Here is a 20498-nt window from a genome sequence, read left to right on the forward strand (position 1 = left end):
TAATGACCTCATATTAAGGCACTTGTACACAATGCAAGAAGATGCAACCAATGTTCTCTTTGAACTTTTGCATGATGAACTGATATCATATGTTTACAGCAATGACATTGATATGAAGGTAAAATGTTCCACATTTATCAGGCTACTTAGTAGTTTGAAATGTGAAAAGCTTTTACATAAATTTAATAAAAATTTGTTTCACACAGTTTGTAAAAAAGCTTTCACTTTGGTTATCATAAGTTGATCCTTCCAAATTTTGTATGTTATGTACTTGGGTATTTTTAACCAACCCTTTATTCCTATTCCTAGACAGTATACACATGAATTGACATAAATAAACTGTCATACAAAATAGGGTTTCTGAAAGGTTTAATTTTTTTAAAACCAACTTTGGACATATATAGCCAGGCTATTGTTAAACATAAAAATTCTGGTAGGATTAGGAGTATTTTTTCCTGTGTTCTTTACAACTGTATAATGTAAAACCTGCACTGATGATGACAACAGAGATTGTCGAAACGTCTGAACGACGTATTCTGTATACACCAGTACCTTGGCAGTAATGTTTATGCTTAAATTATAATGTAAAACATGTTAATAATATAAACATAGCCAGGGCATACAGGTTGGGAACAATTCAATAAATGCATTCTGTGTGTTCACGTATTTGTCTTTTTGAATCTAAAAATGGTTACACTCCAATTAGCATTTACATACCTGTGGTGACCATGTTTCTGTTGTTAAACGGTAAACAAAATTAGTTCATACATGTATATATGTTGTTATTGATGTATGTGGATAACCATTAAATAGAGTACTGGGATCACTCAATGTTTTCTAAACTTTTGGTCTTGTTCAGTCAAAGCAGATTTCAATTTTGGAGTCTCATGGATTTCGAATTGGTCAATCTTTAGCAGAGCAACTAACAAAGGATTCATCACGGTTTAAAGATGAATTGGAAATCATGAAGTTTGTATGCCGTGACTTCTGGTCAGCCATGTACCAGAAACAAGTGGACAACTTGCGAACAAACCATCAGGTATTTAATTTAGGTCAGTCACCTGGACACTGTCTTATTCATTGAAAAATAATCTGTATTTGTGAATTAAACAGTAAAATAGTTTTCTGTCCGACATCGTGTCTTGTTAGCATTATTGTACGTTTTATGTTTCGTTTTTAGGGTGTGTATGTTTTGCAAGACAATTGCTTTAAACTACTAAAACGAATTTCATCTGGAAAGCAGTACCTGGAGTTTGCTCCACGGGTAGGTATGCTGATTTGTATGTAAATTTCTTTTATGCTCTCATTTTATTTCCTATTCAGTTTTTGGCAATTCCCTGTGGTTTTGTAAGAGGTGCTCTTGCCAACCTTGGAATTAACAGTATTGTTACTGCTGAAGTCATCAGCATGCCGGCAGTCAAGTTCCAAATAATGATACAACGGGTGTAGCAGAATGGTTATGTTATCCCAGATGTTGGAGAAAAGATGAAGCAACACATTGTTTCAAATTGCTAGGTGCATTTCATCATTGCAGGAGTGGACACCCTAAAATAATGCAATACATGTGCAACATTTTTTGTTTAAAGTTTCTGACACTATTGGAAGTTTAAGTGCAATACCATGTTTGCTGTTGGTTGTTTTTTGTACTGGTTAAGCTTACTTTGTTATGCGTATAAGCAAAAAAGCCAACTGCAAAAATCATAACTTTCAATGGATACAATTCTAAGGTCTTGAGGTGGAGTTTCATTTTTGTTCCCATAAAACTGATATTAGTAAACAGTCGGGAGATGATGCGTAAATCAAGTATGATCAAAAATGCTAAGCAAACGTCTTCTGTTGTACTGTAGGTTGCGTCTCTTGTTTAGAAACCCTGGGTCGATAAAACTCACAGGTATGTTTTTCTCGGTAATTTGATTACACAATGAATTCCACGTCCGCTAGTTCACCAACGTGTTCCCATTCCTGTTAATCCCAACATAATCAATTTATCCCGCTTTCACGTCACGCTGCAGCGCCTTTAACCTTGGTTCCTTTATGTATTATTCTGAAATCGACAATTTTTGACCTCAATTGTGTGACACGATTGTATAGCTTTACTTCTTTGATCAAGAAAAATAAATTCAGTTTGGTCTTTTGCCTATTCTTTCTACTGCATGGGGAATTCCCTGGATTTTTTTGTTCAATCATGGCAAACAAGAAAAGTTCATTGCGCACGCTTGCGAGTGTGACCTTGAGAATATATCGCAATGTTTTGAAGCTTGTCCTGCCCTAATATGATAAGCATTAACATACGTTATGTTTTATAAAATCTAAAGTATTTCCTGTCGTGCGTACATGAGTTACGAGTAGTACTAGTTACGACCTACGTCATCGCCATGTTTGATTGGGGACCACAGACTATGTGTAAGTAAACACTGCACAGTGCACATCAACAGCTTAGGGCGTTCCCTGAACGTTCTCTAAAACAAAAACTGATTTTATTACTTGACAGAATAACTATTTAGGACTGTAATTTCAGCACAGAATGCAGTTTTTCATGAAACAGGGTACATGGACAAGGACTGTTTAATTTTAAACAAATGTACAAGTATATCTGGTTAAAATGTTTTCATTAAAATTTTTGATTGCTAATAATTCAGGAGCATTACTGTACAGCGGTTAGGTTCTACAGAAGCATGTTCAGATTCAACTTTTTTGGTTACGCTTGGTGTTTAAATGCTGTTAATTGTTTGCTGTTGTCATGTGTGTTGTAGCAAAGTAATTTGTTGCTGCAGCAGGGAATAAGTTGATGACTGGATAGCTATTTTTTGTGTATTTTTTCAATTATAGTTTCCTATTATAACACGGCTAAGCTTTTTCCTCCAGACCACTACAAAATAAACCGAGGTAATTTTATGCCTTTTAAATAACCAGAAAGATTCAAGCAAGTCCAACCCCACATGCTTTATGGGGGCATCTGGACAAATAATGAAATCAAAATGTTAACTATTAGTGATATTGTGGACTGTTGCAAAATCGTGACTTGACTCTTACTTAACACAAACGCTGGTAGTCTTGGAAGAACCACAAACATATAACCCAGTACAAAATGGCAAGTTTCATGGACAATGTACCCTTTGAGTTGACTGGATCCAGCCTTGATATGGACATGACAATGAACACAACCAATCTTATGCAAGTTTCAAATCCTTCAAGTGCTGCTTCATCAGTGCCAAACACAGATGAAGAAGATGATGAAAATGTTGATAAACTACAAGCTTACAAAGAAAGAAGACGTGAGGCACACACACAAGCAGAAAAAAAGAGAAGAGATGCTATTCGCAAAGGGTAGGTGGACAATTGAGGTTTTATGGTAAATATGTTTTGATTGGTTAAGGTTCTACTCATTTGTTAATTTTTACATATTTAGGGCATACAACTTGCAGATTATAAGCCGAATGAAAATACTTTTCAAACATTTTTCAAGGTTGCCCTAAAACTGATTGTGGTAAAAAAAAACAGTTTTAATTTTGAAACTAACAAAGATGAAATACATGTCACCAAAACAAATGTGAAAGTTCATTAAGAGGATATTCTCCTCTTGGCTACATCACTGTAAAAGGCTACTACAAGTTATTAGCATATATATTGCAAAAACAATTTGGTACTTCTGTATCACAACATGAAATAACTTTGTCAAACCATACTTGGGTTTTGCCAGAAAATAAACTGCTGGTCACTGAAAGGGCGTTAAACGATAATGGCTACCTTAAACTTACTACAGTTCAACCTAGCTAAAGCAAAGAAATCACAGGGAGATTGTGTGTACTTTTTTCGTTACTAATCAATGTGTGAACATTCTTATGATGTAGAAAGGAGGTGGACAAAAAGTTTAAACTTGGGTTTAATTAAATAAATGCATTTCTTACGTTTTATCTGTTTGCCTTTCCAAACTTCAAAGCTATTGCACTCTATTAATACTGCTGATGATTATGTGTTTGTAGGTACCCATTTGTTTCTGCTTGCGGAAACAAATATGGTGTTAAATGTACGATTCTAATAAACTGAGGTAACCGACATATATCTGTTGTGAAAATAATAAATGGATACCCAATAAATATGATGAAGTATGTATAAATTATAGAAAAGCGCAATACATAGCTAAGTCACCTTTCCACTTTAGGCTGTTTTCGTAAACACACATTTAAAAATTCTTTTGCTGAACATGAAGTTTATTATGCTGAACATAAACACATTTCAATTGCAGGTATGAAGACCTTCAGGCCTTGGTTCCAAACTGTTCTTCACCAAGTGACATGGGTGCACAAAAACTTAGCAAGGCTGTGGTTTTACAAAGATCATTATCATACATTGAATTTCTTCAGCAGCAACAGAAGAAACAGGCAGACGAACTTAGTAAATTAAGAAAGGAAAAAATGGCACTCACGATTTTAAAGGAAAACTATGAGCGCATTTTAAGAGAACAACAGTCCAGTCACAATTTAGCTGGTGGTGTGGTTTCGGAAGAAGTAAAATTTCATATCTTCAAAGAGCTCATGGAAAAGATGTTCCAATCCTTTAATGCCACTGTTTCCACAAATGACTTTCAAGAGCTATCACATGGTGTTATCAATTGGATTGAAGAGCAATGCAAACCACAGTCACTCAGGACTGCATTAAATGAGGTGTTGTTGCCCATGAGAAACCAACGGCTATTGTAGAGCCTTGTAGATTTTCTCCAACTTGCCTTGGAGCACAAGCCAAGCATACGTTTTAATCCCTTGTAATTTTAAGTCATGTTGAATGTGTGTGATTTATTTCATTCTTGTTTATGAACAACACTGCAAAATATGTTTAATTTTGTTTTGCAATTTCTACTTAAAATGCCTACTCGTTGTTTAATTAGTATTGAATGATACAAATAACATCCTTTGTACAAATGTGGGAGGAATAAAATAGCACCACTCAGTGGTATGGACATTTTAAGGTATGTTTTAAACTTGTATTCTACAGCAGGGGTGCACAGCTATTTTGCTATGGGGTGATGAGTTTTTATTTATAACAGAAAACAATGTTTTGTAAATAAATAGGATTTATCTGATATAATCCCCACCCATGACGACAGTAGATCTAGATTTATGTAATACACTTTGTCATGCACTGAGCGGCTTGGACTTGTATATCTTGTTGACCTGTAATTTAATTTTCTAACCCAAAAAATCATTTTGAACACGATTGGTTTTAATCAATGCATGACTGTCAATTTATACATTTTAATACACATGTTTGCAGCCACATAGAATTGTATTCATGGCTATACCCAGGTTGTACACCCCTCAACAGTCACAGTAAAATGACCTTTTAAAAGAAAGTCTGGTTTTCAATTGCAGCCCTTCCCGCCACTGTACATTATAAAGTAACCACAAAAAAAACATACAGGCAATGCACTTATTGGTGTCCACAACGACTTTATGTGTGCCGTCTTAATACATCAATGCAGTCATCAGTCTCCAAATCCAGCTGTGATGCAGTTGAAGAAAGTTCAATCCGTTCACCATCAAATTGAAATAATAACACATGAAGATCGCACCCAATTGATTGAGCATACTTTAACATTGTACATTCCAAAGGATGATACTGGGCAACAAAATGGTAAAAGGTTGTGCCAACATTAGAGAAAAACAACCTTTTAATTTGCCTACCTTATTAACAAAAAAGCTTCTCTTGGTCTTTACTGAGGTACACTGAAAGTGCAGTTTAATATTGTCTGCTTTGCACTTACTAGACTGCAAGGTTTTTACAAGAACATCTTTGTCCAGAAGTACACAATCTGTTAATGTGCTTAATCATGGTTAGAGGTAAGTTGCTTTATGAAAATTGTATTTTTAAACAACTAAAATATGAAGAAGGGACAAAGGTGCCACATCTAAAAAGGTTGGAACAACTGAAATATGGAAATTTTAGGTATAGCTACATACCAATTATATCAGCAACAGATAATCCAATAGATACTGGGGTGTCTGATGGTTTTATTGTATGGTCATTGAAAGTCATGAACAATAGGTCACTGGTAACACCTTGTTTTCGGGCAAGAGCAGTGAAAATCGAATCAAATGTCAAATTCTGAACAACAACAAAACTTGTTAGTAAGATTATCCAAAGCTTCAGCAAGAGTGGTTAGCATAACTGAGTTGTGCTCAAAAGAGAGTCAGTTCCATACTGAGCACACATGTTCCCTGGAGCAAGAAACTTAATGGCAACAAAAAAAGTTTCGTTTAACAAATTTATGTCATAAGAAACAACTTAATATTACCTTTTCATGAGGAAACCTATAGATTGTTGAGTGGAAACGAATTTTAACAAGCAAATGTCTGCTAGGTTCTTCGATACTCTCATTCGCATTTGGTTCAAAAGACTGGTTGATTAGGTCATGTGATTGAGCAAGGGATACCACTGATGCCACATTCCTGCAAAATTAACTGACAACATATAACATATGGTTTTTATCTAACTACAAGTTAGTAATTTACTTCAGTAAACGATTTCTCTTTCTTTCAATAGTTGAGGGTCGGCTGTGCTGTTGTCTTGATCTTTTAACTGGTGGTGGTGTAACAGGAGCATCTTTAATAGGACTCCTAAAAACAAATCTTTTACTTGAAAACACTGCAAATTTTTGATTTTTTAATGTAAAGAGATTTGTCAGGATAGTTTTCTTACACTTCCTTTATGAATAACACATCATCATCAGAAGCTGTGTCCTTGCTTGTGTCCAAAGTACAATGTGTAGGAGGCAGAGGCCGTATCTGTTCATCAGGTGTTACATGCAGAGGCTCTGTAATGAATAGATCAATAAGAAACCTATAAACTACTTTTAAATGTGTTCAACAACCTTTGTTATTGTTTGTTTGGAGTAAAATGTTTTCATCAACTTTTTTTAACAGTGGTGTAACTTTATGAGAATACAAATTCACTTTTTGATTTAAATGTTCTTTACTGAGCACTCTCTTTCTTCTTTTGATAGCTTTTACTACCACAGGGATGTCTTCTTCACTTGAACTCATTCTTTAGATTTTATTTTGCTAAATTTAAAATTTTCTTCTTCAAAATGTCTACTCTCCTAACCCCACACATTTGTCTAAAAAACTGGCCAAGCTTGAAAATGGTGACATTTGCAAGGTTTTTTAGGATTGTGAGATTTTAATGTCACAATTTTGTTACTCATACTATTCAGCAATTCAAAGTTTTCGCAACATTCAGCCATTAAATGGTTAAAATACGATGTTTAATTTACTCATTGTATACTTGAAAAACTTGAAGTTTAACGATGACAAATACAGTATATTAGTTGGGCTATAACAAAAAGCGTAGTAGTTGGGCTATGATAACAAAAAATCTCTACAATAAACGAGTCACAATATAAAAACTGTCAACGAGCTGGCAAGAGGGTGTTACTATACTTACTGAACGTTGAACAAGAAACACAGTGGCAGTGCAAATTTAAGTTAATTTTTTTAAAAATTGTGACATATGCGATATACATGTATGACATATTTTCATCATAACAATGTCACTCTTGGGAATGAAAAGAATATCCCTCCGTTCGCGCTCCAAACGAAAGGTGAAGCCCCTGTTTTGCAAACGAAAAAAACATTAGCCACAAAAATTAATTTCACAAACTGTTCAGTGACAAGTCAATTATTATTTTTTTAACAACACGTTAGTAATATGCTTGGTCTTTCACGTTTACATAAATTGTAATTACTTCAAAAAAGCACAGATCGAGTTATTAACTAACTTTTGACATAGGGCTTTTTTTCGATATAACAGAGACAGCTAAGATTCATTTTACAAAACTTCAGATGCACAATGAAGTTTTTCTGCACGTAAAACTTTTGAGCATAAGCAGACATTCGTAAAACAAAATTTGATGAAAATGTGTAGGTGAGTAGCTGTATTTTAGTCTGTGAAACCTACATCTTAGTGCAGGGGCGGGCAACATACGGCCCGCGGGCCGGATCCGGCCCGCGACGGGATTTTGAGCGGCCCGCAGACAGTTTCCGGTCTTACATGATAATGTGGCCCGCGGCCACAGTCTGCCACAATCCCCCACTACTTGCTTACTGCGTCAAAGTTGTACCGGACAGTAACGCTCCCCAATAGCAAAAAACTTTCCCGCCGTTGTTACCATGGTACCATACGTCCATTGTTACGGCATAACTGCCAACCTTGTGTGTGGCCTGCTTTCACGGTTTCCCTTGTTTCCACACGTGTAGCCTGTAGTTAGTGTTATAGCAGTATCTAAGTCTGTGATGTATGCATTAAATTTGCTGTGGTGAATAATTTTATGTTATATCAGTTTGATTGTTTGAACTGTATTGTAATTGTGACGTTCTTGATTGTATTTGGTTTAGGTCAGTGGTTCTCAAACTCGGTTTTCGGGGCCGCATGCGGCTCCCAACTACTAATTTTGCGGTTTGCACCAGACCTCAGAAAACCACCAAACATTGCTATTTTAGCTTTCAAGGAAATAATCTTTAGTGATTTTCTCAAGGTTTCGTTTTTTTGCGGCTCTCTACATACTTAAAAAAATACCATTTTGCCCCGACAATAAAAAAGTTTGAGAACCACTGGTTTAGGTGGTCAAAAATCCGTTTTAAATCACTGGATAAATACGCGATTAATGTATCGATTCAGAAATCCGGCCCGCCAAGTACTTCATTTTCCCATATCAGGCCCGCCACCTGGAGAAGTTGCCCGCCCCTGTCTTAGTGTATACAACTAAAAACCTGTATTGATCGCCCTAAAACGCGACGATTAAAATTGATACAGAACACGCGCGTCATTTTAAAGGATCAGCGCCAGCACCTTAGTAGGTCTTCTCCTTACATGCTTTACTTCTAATGTATTACTCGCAACCGCCCACTTTAACAACCTTGAAGCTGCAGTTGACACCTTGACAAGGCTTATTTAGCAAATTAACCACATCGGAAGCCAAAATCTACAGAAAAACCATCAGTCAAGAAGCCCTTCTACAGTTTAAACTGCACAACACTGTCTAGCAATCTGTGGTAACTAGGATAAATATTGTCACAAGGCACTTTCGCGGAGCAATTTATTTGCTGTTATTTAATCATCCTCCTCTTCTTCATCTTCATCATTGTTGATCTGGAAGTATCTCAGCTCATAGTTGTCCTTGGATGATGCTACAACTCGCAACCAATCACGAAGGTTGTTTTTCTTGAGATACTTCTTTGTAAGATATTTCAAATACCTAAAAAAACATAAATTTTAAAAATGTAGATGTAGTTAATATTCCAGATCTCAACGTTTACTGCAAGTTACAATATTGAATGTGTACAGTTCAGGGCTTTAACATTTTAGCTTCCTCCATTTCTGCATATATTTTGTGACCCTTTGCAAGTGTTGAAACATAATAAATTATCCTGCCAGAGTATTTTACTCTTTCTTAGCATGTAGCCAATTAATATGCTGAACGACAGACACATTTTAGCATCAGAGCTAAATTAGGCCCGAATCCACTTTCAGTGCTGTATGTGGTAGCTCATGAATCCGAGAGTGTTTTTTTTGTATTTTTTACAATGAATGGCATGTCATCACACATCTTTTTAAAACTATCTATATTTGTGGACAACTTTCCACTAACATTTAAACCTGTGACAAACAACCAAGACAGTTGAAGCTGTGTGGGTACTGTGAAAATACACCCATAATTTCAAGTACAAACCTCTTTGAGAAAGGGATCTCACAAGTAATGACAATTTTGCTCTTCAGTGTTTCAATGAGCACTTGCTGACCAAGATTGTTGGTCTTTCCATTCACCTTAATTTTGTTCTTCAGGAACTGCTCCTACAAAGACAAACACATTTTTGGAGCTAGGGAAGTTGGCCCTAGTCCATAGAATTAACACTAATCCAAAAAAATAGTTCATTAAGGTAAACCTGAAGTGTTATGGAATTAATGTAAATGAAAACCCTTCATAGTATTTTTTCTATTGATACATAGTAAAACTATTTGTCAACATGCTGGTAAGGCAAAAGCTGCATATATGTTGACATATAATGTATGTGGTGTAGAAAAGAATACGAACACAAGTTTTATGGATACAGTTTTATGGTGTAGTTTAAAAAATATTGTTATGGCCAAAAAATATTCGCTTTCCCCAATTATAAGCCACACAAACAGCACAGTGAAAAGGTTTGGGAATGCGGATTCCAATAAATATGCGACAAAGTATATGTTTTATGCTAGACAAAATTCCATATGTTCACAATCGCAAAAAATCCATACATTTGTTGTGGAAAAACTACGATGTTGGTACAGTTTGGAATTCATTTCTTGAAACTGGATTTTTAACGGAACAACATAGATTGTTCAAAGTCTACCTCCACCACTTACAAAGTTTGCAGCATCTACGATACCATCTTCAACCGGATGAGTGCAGTCGAGAACAAACTTCTTTGCAGTAGTTTTCTTCTTTTTACCCTTACTTTTAAGGGAAGGGGACTTTTTGGTTGCCTAAAGCAATATTCTAAGTGTTACATTTAACAAAATTTTAAGTTTAGATTATTACCCCATTTTGAAATTAACAATAAGGTTTCAAAAAAATCGCGCACTTAATCCAATATTATACGTGTTCGACAAGTTTACCAAATTTCAAAAGCAGTACCACAAGTAACATCTATTCTTTTAAAACAAAAACTATATGCATACAAAAGAGTTATCAGCAAAAGTTGCGGTGATATACCTAGCGGTCATCAAACTTACCACTGCCATGTCGAAGCCCTGACGAAAAGAACGTGGTCGCTGCTGAAACTTTGGTCGAACAGAATTTTAACCTCGGAGCAGACTGATTTTACCAAAGATGAAATTTATTAATCTACGGGTTGCGATGTCAAAATTTATTTTAACATTAAATATTAGTTACTTGTGTAAATATTTTAAGTTTGATTGATAGACCAATGTTAAAAACAACACTAGGTACTTGTGTGGTACAAAGTGAAGCCTTTATTTGGATTAAAAAATACTCGCGTTAAATCATTTGAACAAATTTCGAGTAGTTGGAATAAAAATATGGTGGATTGTTGGTTTCATTCAAGGCGTAGGGCGCGATTTAAATTGCTAGTTGCCTCCATTTTACATCTCACCTCATGTCATTGCGGCACCATCACTTATTTTCGGTGTGATATGACCACATGCGTTGAATCGATATGTTCACTAGTGATGTTATTGCGACCAGCAGATATGTAGCGACCGATCACTTGCTAGACCTAATCCCTGAGCATATCCCGTTTGGAGAAGATAACGTCATTAGCAAATTGTATTACCGTAAAATGTAGTTGAACAGAATCGTGTGATGGTGATATGGTTCGCAAAGCCAATATATACGTAGGCTACAATCGTCAACGACTGACAGTCAACAAAAGGTGACAACATATGGTATACAGCTGTGCGAAATTAACTGCTGGAGGTGGTAATTGGTTCACTTGTTGTCAAGTTTGTACAAATAAAATAAATAATTTATCCCACATTACACCGACCAAACCCGCCTCAAATGATCCGGGCAGAAACCGACTCCTGATAAAACTCAAAAGAGACCAACATGCGGTAATTTTTATGTTTTAACAAAACAATAATAAAAGCAAATCAGCTCGGGGTCGACTCCTGCTCGCGCTGATCTAATTATACGGAAACTCTGACTCCGTCAAATATTGGCAAACTCCGGCTCCGAACACTTCGGCAGGCTATTCCGCGGCTTGGGTAGCCTACAGCTCTTTTATTCTAAATGATGTTTTCAACTGAATCAAACCTTTTTGAAATTGGCGATAAGTTTAGGCTATAAATTTTATCAACTCAATAAGTTCGGGTTCGGCCGAATTTTTAAAACAGTTCGAGGAGCAAGCGAAACACCGGAAAAACGATTAATCATGACAAGACGTACAAACTAACGTTAAGGGTCGTTGCTCAAACCTACACGTCGGTCAATTAATTTAAATAAGCTTAGATTATAAGTTATGATTCGAACTTTGGAAACATTTTGTAATTACAAATTGCCTACCTGAAGGTTTCGTGCAAATTGTAAAAATGAGATTGTACTCAAAACTATTTATATGCCTTGAAAAGGTTGAGGCAAAAGGGTCTTACAATATCTTGGCAAAATAAATCTGTCCAGTTACCGAACTAAAAGTTAATTTATTCCTTTCGAAAGCATTTCCACAACACCATACAGAATAAATTTAGCTTTGTAAGATCACTTAGCGTGATAATGTTTCGAAGGCAATTTATTACGTCACAAACAAGACTAAAACAATATAAATATGGTGCGCGAAAAATCGCATTTGTTTGTTACTTGAAAATGAAGTAAAAAACACTTCTTGTTATAGAAAACTCGTTTGTCTATCCAATTTTTGCTTAGACACTCGCAAGATCCCATATAACATAAGATTATAGAAATACTTTTTAGGCTCCTCGCGCCCCCCAGAGGACTGCGGGCCCAGTTTGAGAACCGCTGCTCTAATCTGTGTATGTTAGCTCCGGTATTTTGCAAAAGAAAAACTGGACAGAATTGTTCGACAAATGTTATAAAAATTGAATGGCTTTTATTAGCAATGTCAAACTTCCACAGCTAGTGAAAGTCATTTGTAAAACAACAGCAATAAATGAGCAAATAAATTAATCACAACACCCAAACATTTCATCCCAACAGAACACAAAACAATGGGGTAGATTTGCGTAGACGCTAAACATACATAGCTGATCACACACAAGTTGATATTCTTTGAAATAAAATGGCAAATACATTGAAGCGAAGCTTGCATTTGGTTTGGCACAGCATCTCTTTTTCTGTAAAATTATTCTTCAGTATATACAGATAAGATCTTCTACACATATAGTAATTGTACAAACGCAAAAATATATACAGGCTAAATATTATGCAATCTTGGAACCATGGGAAACGATAGCTTTATAAGCTTTTAGGCCACAAGTTTAGTCCTTTTATGGGTATTTGTCAATGAACAGTTGCTAGACACACGTTTTGTATTCAGTACACCGTCAGTTGGAATTTGAGATGCGGCTGTAGAAACGGCAACATGCGATCTGTAAAGACAAAACCACATATATTTCATTTTTTTTTAAATCAACAAAATCATAAAAATACATCTTTAAACTCCTGTAACTGCCAATTTTTCTGCCACTGCTCTTTAACATGTATACTTACTTATTCCACCTGTGACGTGGGGTGCAGTTATTGGTCAGCTGCATAGGTTGAAAAACTTCACTGTATGGTCCATTTATATACTGAAATCTAAACGTAAACTGCCTTCTGTTTAACTACAGAAAAGGAATTTTCTAAAAACTGCAACTACCTTGGATACTGCACAAACTCAGGAAACAACTTTTGCTCTTCACTCACATTTCTTATGGTGTAAGGAAACATTGGCATATTTAGCATCAATCCTGTGAATTCTTGATAAGCTCCTTTTTGTTGAACCCAGCCCTCAAAATCTTTTGGTGAAACATTTCTACAAAAGAGACATGGCCTAATATGTATCAAAAATCAAATTATATTGTTCTAAACTTGTTTTGGCTTCTGATACTGCTGAAAATTTTAGAGTTGCTGGTCAGTATAATATACAAACAAAAAATGCTGACATACCTAGATCCATGTGGGAAAACATGATCCAAATCTCCCAAAGAGCTGATGCTTGATGTTGGGCGACTTGTGGTTGGAAAATTTATGGGTGTATTAACCAGGCTAGGGGTTATGTGTTCTAAAAACAAATTACAGATCATATTTTTGTGTTTATAATGCAAGTGCATATAAGTGCTAAAATGAAACCAAACTGTAAATATTTAAATTTGCACTAGAAAGAACCAAAGTTGATTTCTTCCCAAGTTAAACAAAAGTGGCAGAAATAAGATTACAATTGGAATCAATTTGAGCACAAGGCAGTTGTAACAACCTTTTGCCTATTAGGTCATGTTTTAATAAATATAGACATTGTTTCAAACTTATTTTACACTTGCATTTAGGAATGTATAGATTGTTTGCCTGGCGACACTGAATACCAAAAGTGGGCTGGATGAAAGACCTAGTTTGAAAGTTGATACACAACACTGCTATGTACTCACCACACAGAGGAGAGGGAAGATGGTGCTTTTGAGGCACAGGACAAAACAGTTTGTCTTGAACCTTGGTGGTTTGACCATCATCTAAAAAGTGGATTATTGGAAATTTCTATAACACACCACACGAGCTAAATTTGCAAAGACATACCGAAAGTTTCTTTTACTAAAGAATTGTGGCCGACATCTTCAGCAATCCGAAATGCAGAGCTATGCTGGTCCCAACCCTCATAAATGTTTTTTAATGATTTCGGGTCACTTTTTTGCATAGTATTATCATTGTGTTCTTTTCCTGCGAATGGCCTCTCAGGAAGTGGCTGAAAAAGAGACAGTACTGTTTTAAGACCACAGTATACAAACACAACAAAATCTTGTAGAAATATCTGGAAGAACTTGCACATACATACTTGTGTCAAAGAGAAACAATCCTACCTTTACTGGAGGTGGTGGGCTACTTGGCAGCATTATTTCCAAGACTTCAGGATCAACATTTTCATCTATCATGTTTAATTTTCGAGATGAAGCCTTCCTTTTCTTAGGTTTTAATGAATCAGAAATAACAGGCTAGAAAAATATAAAACATCACCACCAATTACGATATATTTAGTTGCTGGTCAGTTAATGCCACATTTGAAAACTGTTCCCACCTTTGAACCTTGCTTAGTTTGTAGCTGTTGCATTTTTGATTTGAGAGCAGACGAGTAATCAGTGACACCTTTGAATATCTTTGCAGGTCTTGCAGTTTGCTTGGCTGCTGTAGGATAACCATGCTGTTCAAGCCTTGAAACGAGGTTGGTGACTACTGCAGCAACATTTCCTCTATTTTCTGCCACTGATTTGGGGAGAACACAGTTGTTTAAACTCGATAGGCTGGTTAACACAGGCTTGCATGTATTCTCTTGGCGCGAGGTTAATGTAATGCCTGGGTAAGGTTTTTTGACATCAATCTTTACAAAGTTTTTCCCAGAAGCAAGCTTTTTACTTTTTATTAATGTTTCCTTTTGTCCATTGCTTGAATAACTGACTGACTTTGCATCATTGGAAGCATTTTCAAAAGAGCTTGTTGGTTGGTATGGTTTTCCACCATCAGAGAATTTGTTTTGGGCAGCCATAGAAAATGTGTTTGAAGGGTTTATTAAAATTTTGATGGGTCTATTAACCTTTGCTGATGGCACTGTTTGATTGTTTAGCGAAATTTTAATAAGCGGCTTTTGACCTGTAATAGACTGGAGACATTTGACCTTTTTCATATGAGGTGGAAATGGCTGGGAGTGAGGAATGTACTGTTGTGATGCATAATTTGGCAATGTAGCAGGCTGCTGGTTGACAACCAATGGCTGAATAGTGGCATTGGAAGGCAAAAGCTGTAGAGTGGACACTGGAACAAGCACTCTTCCATCACTACACACTATTGTTTTAGGATTTGGGGTTGAAGCAGATGGCAGCACAGGTAATGTTGGTTGTTTTGAGGACATTTCACCCTGATCACTGTCAGCTTGAGTTGGTAAAGAATAAGCACCAGAAGTGACGCTGTCAACAGCTTTGGATATTGTCTGTTGTTGCTGTTTGAGATATGCCAGGCTAACTTTCGCTGGTGAGTTTGTTTCAGCACACAACAACTGCTGCAATTCTAGCAAAATATGTTGTTTATTCAGCACATTTCCGTTAAAAAATCCAAAAATGATTTCTTCATTTACAGAATGGCATATATTTCAGATATTTATCTCATTTGTTTTTTATTTAACACATTATTTATTTTATTTTCATACCTTGTTTTTGATTGGTGACTTTCTGTGCAGCGAGCTGTTTTGCCTTCTTTTCCTTATGCTGTGAAAGTGCTTCTTCTACATTGCATGCAGACAGTAGTCTCGACATTGGAGATGGAAATCTTTGACGCAATAGCTCCAGCTCTTGTCGAAACACTTCATCACCTTGAAAAATAACATTTTACAAAACAAATAAACACAAAAATGTACACAGAACAACTTACTGTTAAATGAAGAGTCAAGGACTTCATTTCCAATAAGGTTTTCAGCATTCTCAAGTTGGTCTGTTTCGGATACCATCACTTCTAAACTGCCAGTTTGTGTCACCTTGCCAGGAGTGACAAGCATATAACCCCCACCTTTTAGTGGAGTGGCAATTGAAAGCTTGCCTCTCTTGATTGGACTCTCAAAACACATGTCTTTACGTTCTTGTTCCGCTACCTAAAAACAGCAACTATTAAACAGTGTTTTGAAAACTGTGTACATAACCTGCCCTTAACCACAAGCAGTCAATACACACCATTACAGCTAGGGATAATCATATTAAACTGAGGCTTTCAGTATCCTTGAGTTAGTCTGTGTTTTTCATTGTGCAACATAGTGAACGTAATATCTCTTTTCTTCATTATAATGGCATCCTCCATTTTGAATCGAATAAAATATTACTTTATTACATAGTTAACATTGCATATTGACAAACACAGACTGATTTAACTAAACTGAAAGTCTCAGTTTAATATTAGGTGTTTTGAGTGACACAATTTCAGTTCTGTAATCAAACATTTCTTCTACAATCAACATAAAACTCTTAAATTGATAACTATTTTTGGCTTAAAGCTACTTCATAAACATTTGTTGTCTTTGTGTTATGTAAGTTTGGCCACCTGCAAAAAATGGTTAATGAAATTGATTCCAAATGGTTAATTGAAATAAACATTTACTTACTTCACACAAACTGGATAGACTGCCATCCTTGGCAACTGGTAGCACCATTTTAAAATCTGGGGATGACCACAAATTTATCAAAGGTGATTTCATTAAAATTTGGGGGCTTGTGGCATTGCCTGCTTTAACAGGTGTCTTTTTGTAAACTATTTCTGGACCGATCCATCTGTAAATAAAACATACTGTTGTTTACCACCAGAAGTGTCTTTGGTTTTTGTATATGTTATACTGTATTATATTTGAAAAATATTCTATGACATTTGATGCAGTCTACATCCACTTTTTTATTTACCTGAAAGCTGGTTTCTTCCTTGAACATAAAACTTTTTTGATGAGTTTTAGACTGGTCAGTATGTTGGCAATATCATACAACCGTCGAACTTTTGCTGAAAAGTTTGAATATGACAAACTGAGCGGGTTGTTACAAAAAATGAGACAAAACTAATGTAACTTCCAAATGCTTAATAATTATGCCGGTGCAAATATATTTTGGGTGGAAACTTACTTTTGTATTTGTTGTCAGCTGGATTTCCATTTGTAATTAAAACTCTGGCAGCCATGTCCAAGGAAACCAACTGGTGCTATAAATTAGACAAAAAACATGCAGCTTCCAGTTTACTATTGTAACATGATATTGGTTTAGAAATAATAGGTTCTTGTTGTGGTGTTAAGTGATAATTTGCTAACTAGGATGCTGATGAGACAATGAGGAAGTAGTTATATCTCTTAATCCAGATGCCAGTGAGTGAGCACTACTATGAGCAAAAAATGGAAGATGACCCAATGATACCAACTTTAATTACAAACACACATATGGTTAATTATGTTTGTATGGATGTTTTATACAGATTAGCATGTGAGAATACTTCTGTTGTGGAAATTACCCAATTCAAAATGTGGTTAGCCAAAAAGTATGTTTTGCACAAACAAAAGCTTTTATTTTAAATTTTAATGTTATACCGAACATGAAATATATATCAAACTTACTGGCTGTACAAGAAAAAGAGTGATAAACTTTTCACTTAGTTTTCCTAATGATTTGTTTCTTCTTTTGATTGCTGAGGCACTTTCTGGGGAGGAGGGCGAAGATGTTGTGGGGCTAAAAATATTAACAATATGATATAAAATCTGGTATTTAAACACAAAACTCACAGACTAATTTACCTTTTCGAAGATAATGGAAGTTTAAAATCACTCAGTCTATTGAAGTTGTTTCTTAATTCATTTGCATCTCCATTAAGCTCAGCTTTCCTCTAAATAAATTGGTTGGAGTTGAGTCAAAAGACTTGGGTTTAAGATACAAAAAGGTACTCTTACAATATTTTACTCGACAATTTAAACTGTTTCACATTTTTCAAAAACGGTAGTTTTTTTAATTTGAAGACTACATATAGTTACCCTGATTTTGCACAAGGTGTGAGTTAGGCCATTTCGGCCACGCCAAATGTAGTTGTTCTTAGCCAGTCTGTTTACAACTCTTATTGCCTCAAGAACATTTATAATGTCATAAATTCTCCGCCTTCCTACACACAGCTTGTTGGCGGCTTCATCCAAACAAATTGACACGCTCTCCTAGAAGAAGATGTATACAGTGTTTTTTTAAGGTGTTTTTTAAGGTGTCAAATTTCTCCAGCGGTTTCCCAAAATTTGCCAGTAGCCTAATAAATAATTCATTCAAGCAAATATGGCTATTTTTGGTATTTAAATGAAACACTTGCGGTCTCTTAAAACTACTTAGCGGTCACCCAAACTAAACCTTAAAAAAAACCTGGATGTATATATTATGTAATTAGAGACAGCACAGGTATGCTTAAGGCATAGTTTCATCAACATTGTGCAACATGTGAGGGGCTTGTGATTAAGAAAATAAATAAATTAGAATTGTCAGCCAAAAAATAAGCACATATTAACTAAACAGTCCAACAAGTTACCTGAGGGTGTTCAGGATAAAGTCGTAAAAAACGATGACAAAGCAATCCAAGTGATTTTTCTTTTCTGTTAAATGGCCGTGCTTGAGGTTTATCACTGGAACTACCTGCAGTGTTTCCTTTTTCTATCACAGCAGCCGGTTTGTTATCTAAAATATTTGCATAAAATGATCATTCACCATTTAATAAATGTACATTTGTATCAGAATCTTTTTTCTTATTTTTTTAAGTTGTACATGTATACATTTGCAATTTTTTTCCTGGATATACCGGTAAATGCACAGGAAACTTATTTGGCAACTATTAAATAAATAATCTTTTTCTGTAACAAACCTTCTGTTTCTGTTACAAAGTCACAGTCCATGATTGATAGTTGTTCTTGATCTTGAACCACAATATTTCTGTTGTCTGTAGAAATGCTCTGAACAACAAACAACTAATTATTAACCACTAAAAATTTGCACTTAAATTGAAATGTTTCAAGTTTGGTTGCCACAAATAAACAAAAAGATTAAAGTAAACATAAAGTTAATACCACTGTTGAAAATAGTTCTTTTCTTCTTTCATAGCTTCTAATTTCAGGGCTTGCAGCATGAAGTAAAACTTTAAGGTTTGCTGTTGGAGTCAATGGTCCATCATGAGCACCAGAAGTGTCACTTTTCTTTGGTGTTATGTTGACTGCATTAACTTCATCACTTAAAGACTGAACTTTCAAATTGTCTCCTTGATCAATAACATCGTTTGACGACAAATGATTTTCCCCTCGACCATCAATCTCTTGCGATTCACCAACAAATGGTAAACTGGAAATGCCATCACACTCTTCCATCTGTTCATCATCTGAAGCTAAAAACACCAGTTATATATATAGATGATGGTACAATAGGCAAAAACTAGGTCCTTTTTTGATGACAATAATTTAAGGAACATGTGAGAAAAACAGAACAAAAACAAATAGTTTTATTTTAAACATACCTTCATCTATATTGTGTCCATGTAAGGCGACCTTGATTGCACTTGACAAAGGCTGTGTTTCCACAAAATCTTGCACTTCAACAACGTTTACATCCATATTCTTGTCCTCTTGAGACATGTTTTTAAATTAACTAAATGAAAATTGTCTAAGCTTGTTTTAATTACAAACTTATTTTAAAAACCGCATCGCCAAAGCACGAGCTGTTGAAATACATAAATATAACTATGTTATCAGCCTGAATATATTTCAACTTTTCGAAATCCAATCATGTAATATACCACAAACAACATATTTTATTTATCTGTTTTTAACCAAGCTAATAAACTGTTTTTGATAGCTCTGCGAAAAAAAACATTCCGATACCTGCGCTCACCGCTGTGCTGTTCAAAGGCCGCGAAGCAATGCGCGAAAAAAACGGAATCAAACTTCGCGCGTAAAATTCCCTCTCAAGCCGGGACCACTTGTGCGCTGATGTGTGACGTTTGTACGCTATCTTGTCTCGACATGTCACTTTGTGTCCATGTCATTGTTCAAACCCAGCGGGATGATTTGCTGCCTGGCGATGTTACGCCAGTCCAACGATTCATCTCCACCTGTTGACTAAACCTGTTTAGTGTTTGCCGAGAACGCTCTTTGCCAACTGCTGGATTTTGAACATACACAACCATTCACAGGACCACTAACGATGTAGTTATGACGGTACATGACAGCGACGTAGCCTATGTCCGACGTAAACCCCTACATTACCAGTAGCCTACA

General features: G+C 35.7%; 5 protein-coding genes across 14 annotated transcripts; 2 read left to right on the forward strand and 3 right to left on the reverse strand.

The window, feature by feature from the left end:
* Window positions 1-31: 31 nt before the first annotated feature.
* LOC145238120 (trafficking protein particle complex subunit 6b-like) lies at window positions 32-2140 on the forward strand. Its single transcript, XM_080101188.1, has 4 exons — window positions 32-118; window positions 860-1039; window positions 1181-1264; window positions 1324-2140. The coding sequence occupies exons 1-4, from the start codon at window positions 32-34 to the stop codon at window positions 1447-1449; spliced, it is 477 nt and encodes a 158-aa protein (XP_079957314.1). The 3' UTR covers window positions 1450-2140.
* A 701-nt stretch (window positions 2141-2841) lies between these two features.
* Window positions 2842-4959, forward strand: LOC145238119 (max-like protein X). Its single transcript, XM_080101187.1, has 2 exons — window positions 2842-3327; window positions 4247-4959. The coding sequence occupies exons 1-2, from the start codon at window positions 3089-3091 to the stop codon at window positions 4698-4700; spliced, it is 693 nt and encodes a 230-aa protein (XP_079957313.1). The 5' UTR covers window positions 2842-3088; the 3' UTR covers window positions 4701-4959.
* Window positions 4191-8163, reverse strand: LOC145238118 (NFATC2-interacting protein-like). 4 transcript variants are annotated; one of them, XM_080101184.1, is made up of 8 exons: window positions 7954-8163; window positions 7441-7606; window positions 6697-6811; window positions 6510-6614; window positions 6293-6446; window positions 5958-6102; window positions 5682-5809; window positions 4191-5616 (listed from the first exon to the last, which is right to left on the reverse strand). In XM_080101184.1, the coding sequence occupies exons 2-8, from the start codon at window positions 7526-7528 to the stop codon at window positions 5449-5451; spliced, it is 903 nt and encodes a 300-aa protein (XP_079957310.1). In that variant the 5' UTR covers window positions 7529-7606; window positions 7954-8163; the 3' UTR covers window positions 4191-5448. The 4 variants fall into 4 exon arrangements, with proteins under 4 accessions (XP_079957310.1, XP_079957312.1, XP_079957309.1 ...); XM_080101186.1 differs by lacking the exon at window positions 7954-8163 and adding an exon at window positions 7775-7947; XM_080101183.1 differs by lacking the exon at window positions 7954-8163 and having other exon boundaries at window positions 6510-6611; window positions 6869-7509.
* A 914-nt stretch (window positions 8164-9077) lies between these two features.
* Window positions 9078-11345, reverse strand: LOC145239402 (large ribosomal subunit protein eL22-like). 3 transcript variants are annotated; one of them, XM_080102716.1, is made up of 5 exons: window positions 11145-11345; window positions 10765-10812; window positions 10396-10515; window positions 9725-9846; window positions 9078-9250 (listed from the first exon to the last, which is right to left on the reverse strand). In XM_080102716.1, the coding sequence occupies exons 2-5, from the start codon at window positions 10771-10773 to the stop codon at window positions 9106-9108; spliced, it is 396 nt and encodes a 131-aa protein (XP_079958842.1). In that variant the 5' UTR covers window positions 10774-10812; window positions 11145-11345; the 3' UTR covers window positions 9078-9105. The 3 variants fall into 3 exon arrangements, with proteins under 3 accessions (XP_079958842.1, XP_079958840.1, XP_079958841.1); XM_080102714.1 differs by having other exon boundaries at window positions 10765-10846; XM_080102715.1 differs by lacking the exon at window positions 11145-11345 and having other exon boundaries at window positions 10765-10876.
* A 1231-nt stretch (window positions 11346-12576) lies between these two features.
* LOC145237570 (uncharacterized) lies at window positions 12577-19969 on the reverse strand. Of its 5 annotated transcripts, none has more exons than XM_080100493.1 (19): window positions 19739-19968; window positions 19299-19609; window positions 19097-19184; window positions 18767-18912; window positions 18234-18407; window positions 18000-18088; window positions 17823-17934; window positions 17341-17416; window positions 17128-17221; window positions 16836-17001; window positions 16115-16331; window positions 15894-16055; window positions 14772-15754; window positions 14557-14688; window positions 14276-14441; window positions 14131-14211; window positions 13655-13769; window positions 13412-13520; window positions 12987-13095 (listed from the first exon to the last, which is right to left on the reverse strand). In XM_080100493.1, the coding sequence occupies exons 1-19, from the start codon at window positions 19854-19856 to the stop codon at window positions 13051-13053; spliced, it is 3384 nt and encodes a 1127-aa protein (XP_079956619.1). In that variant the 5' UTR covers window positions 19857-19968; the 3' UTR covers window positions 12987-13050. The 5 variants fall into 5 exon arrangements, with proteins under 5 accessions (XP_079956620.1, XP_079956619.1, XP_079956618.1 ...); XM_080100492.1 differs by lacking the exon at window positions 12987-13095 and adding an exon at window positions 13128-13303 and having other exon boundaries at window positions 13365-13520; window positions 19299-19603; window positions 19739-19969; XM_080100491.1 differs by lacking the exon at window positions 12987-13095 and adding an exon at window positions 13128-13303 and having other exon boundaries at window positions 13365-13520; window positions 19302-19609; window positions 19739-19969.
* Between the last annotated feature and the right edge of the window lie 529 nt (window positions 19970-20498).

Source organism: Phallusia mammillata, chromosome 7 (genome assembly GCF_965637545.1).
Source record: "Phallusia mammillata chromosome 7, kaPhaMamm4.hap1.1, whole genome shotgun sequence".
Lineage (NCBI taxonomy): Eukaryota > Metazoa > Chordata > Ascidiacea > Phlebobranchia > Ascidiidae > Phallusia > Phallusia mammillata.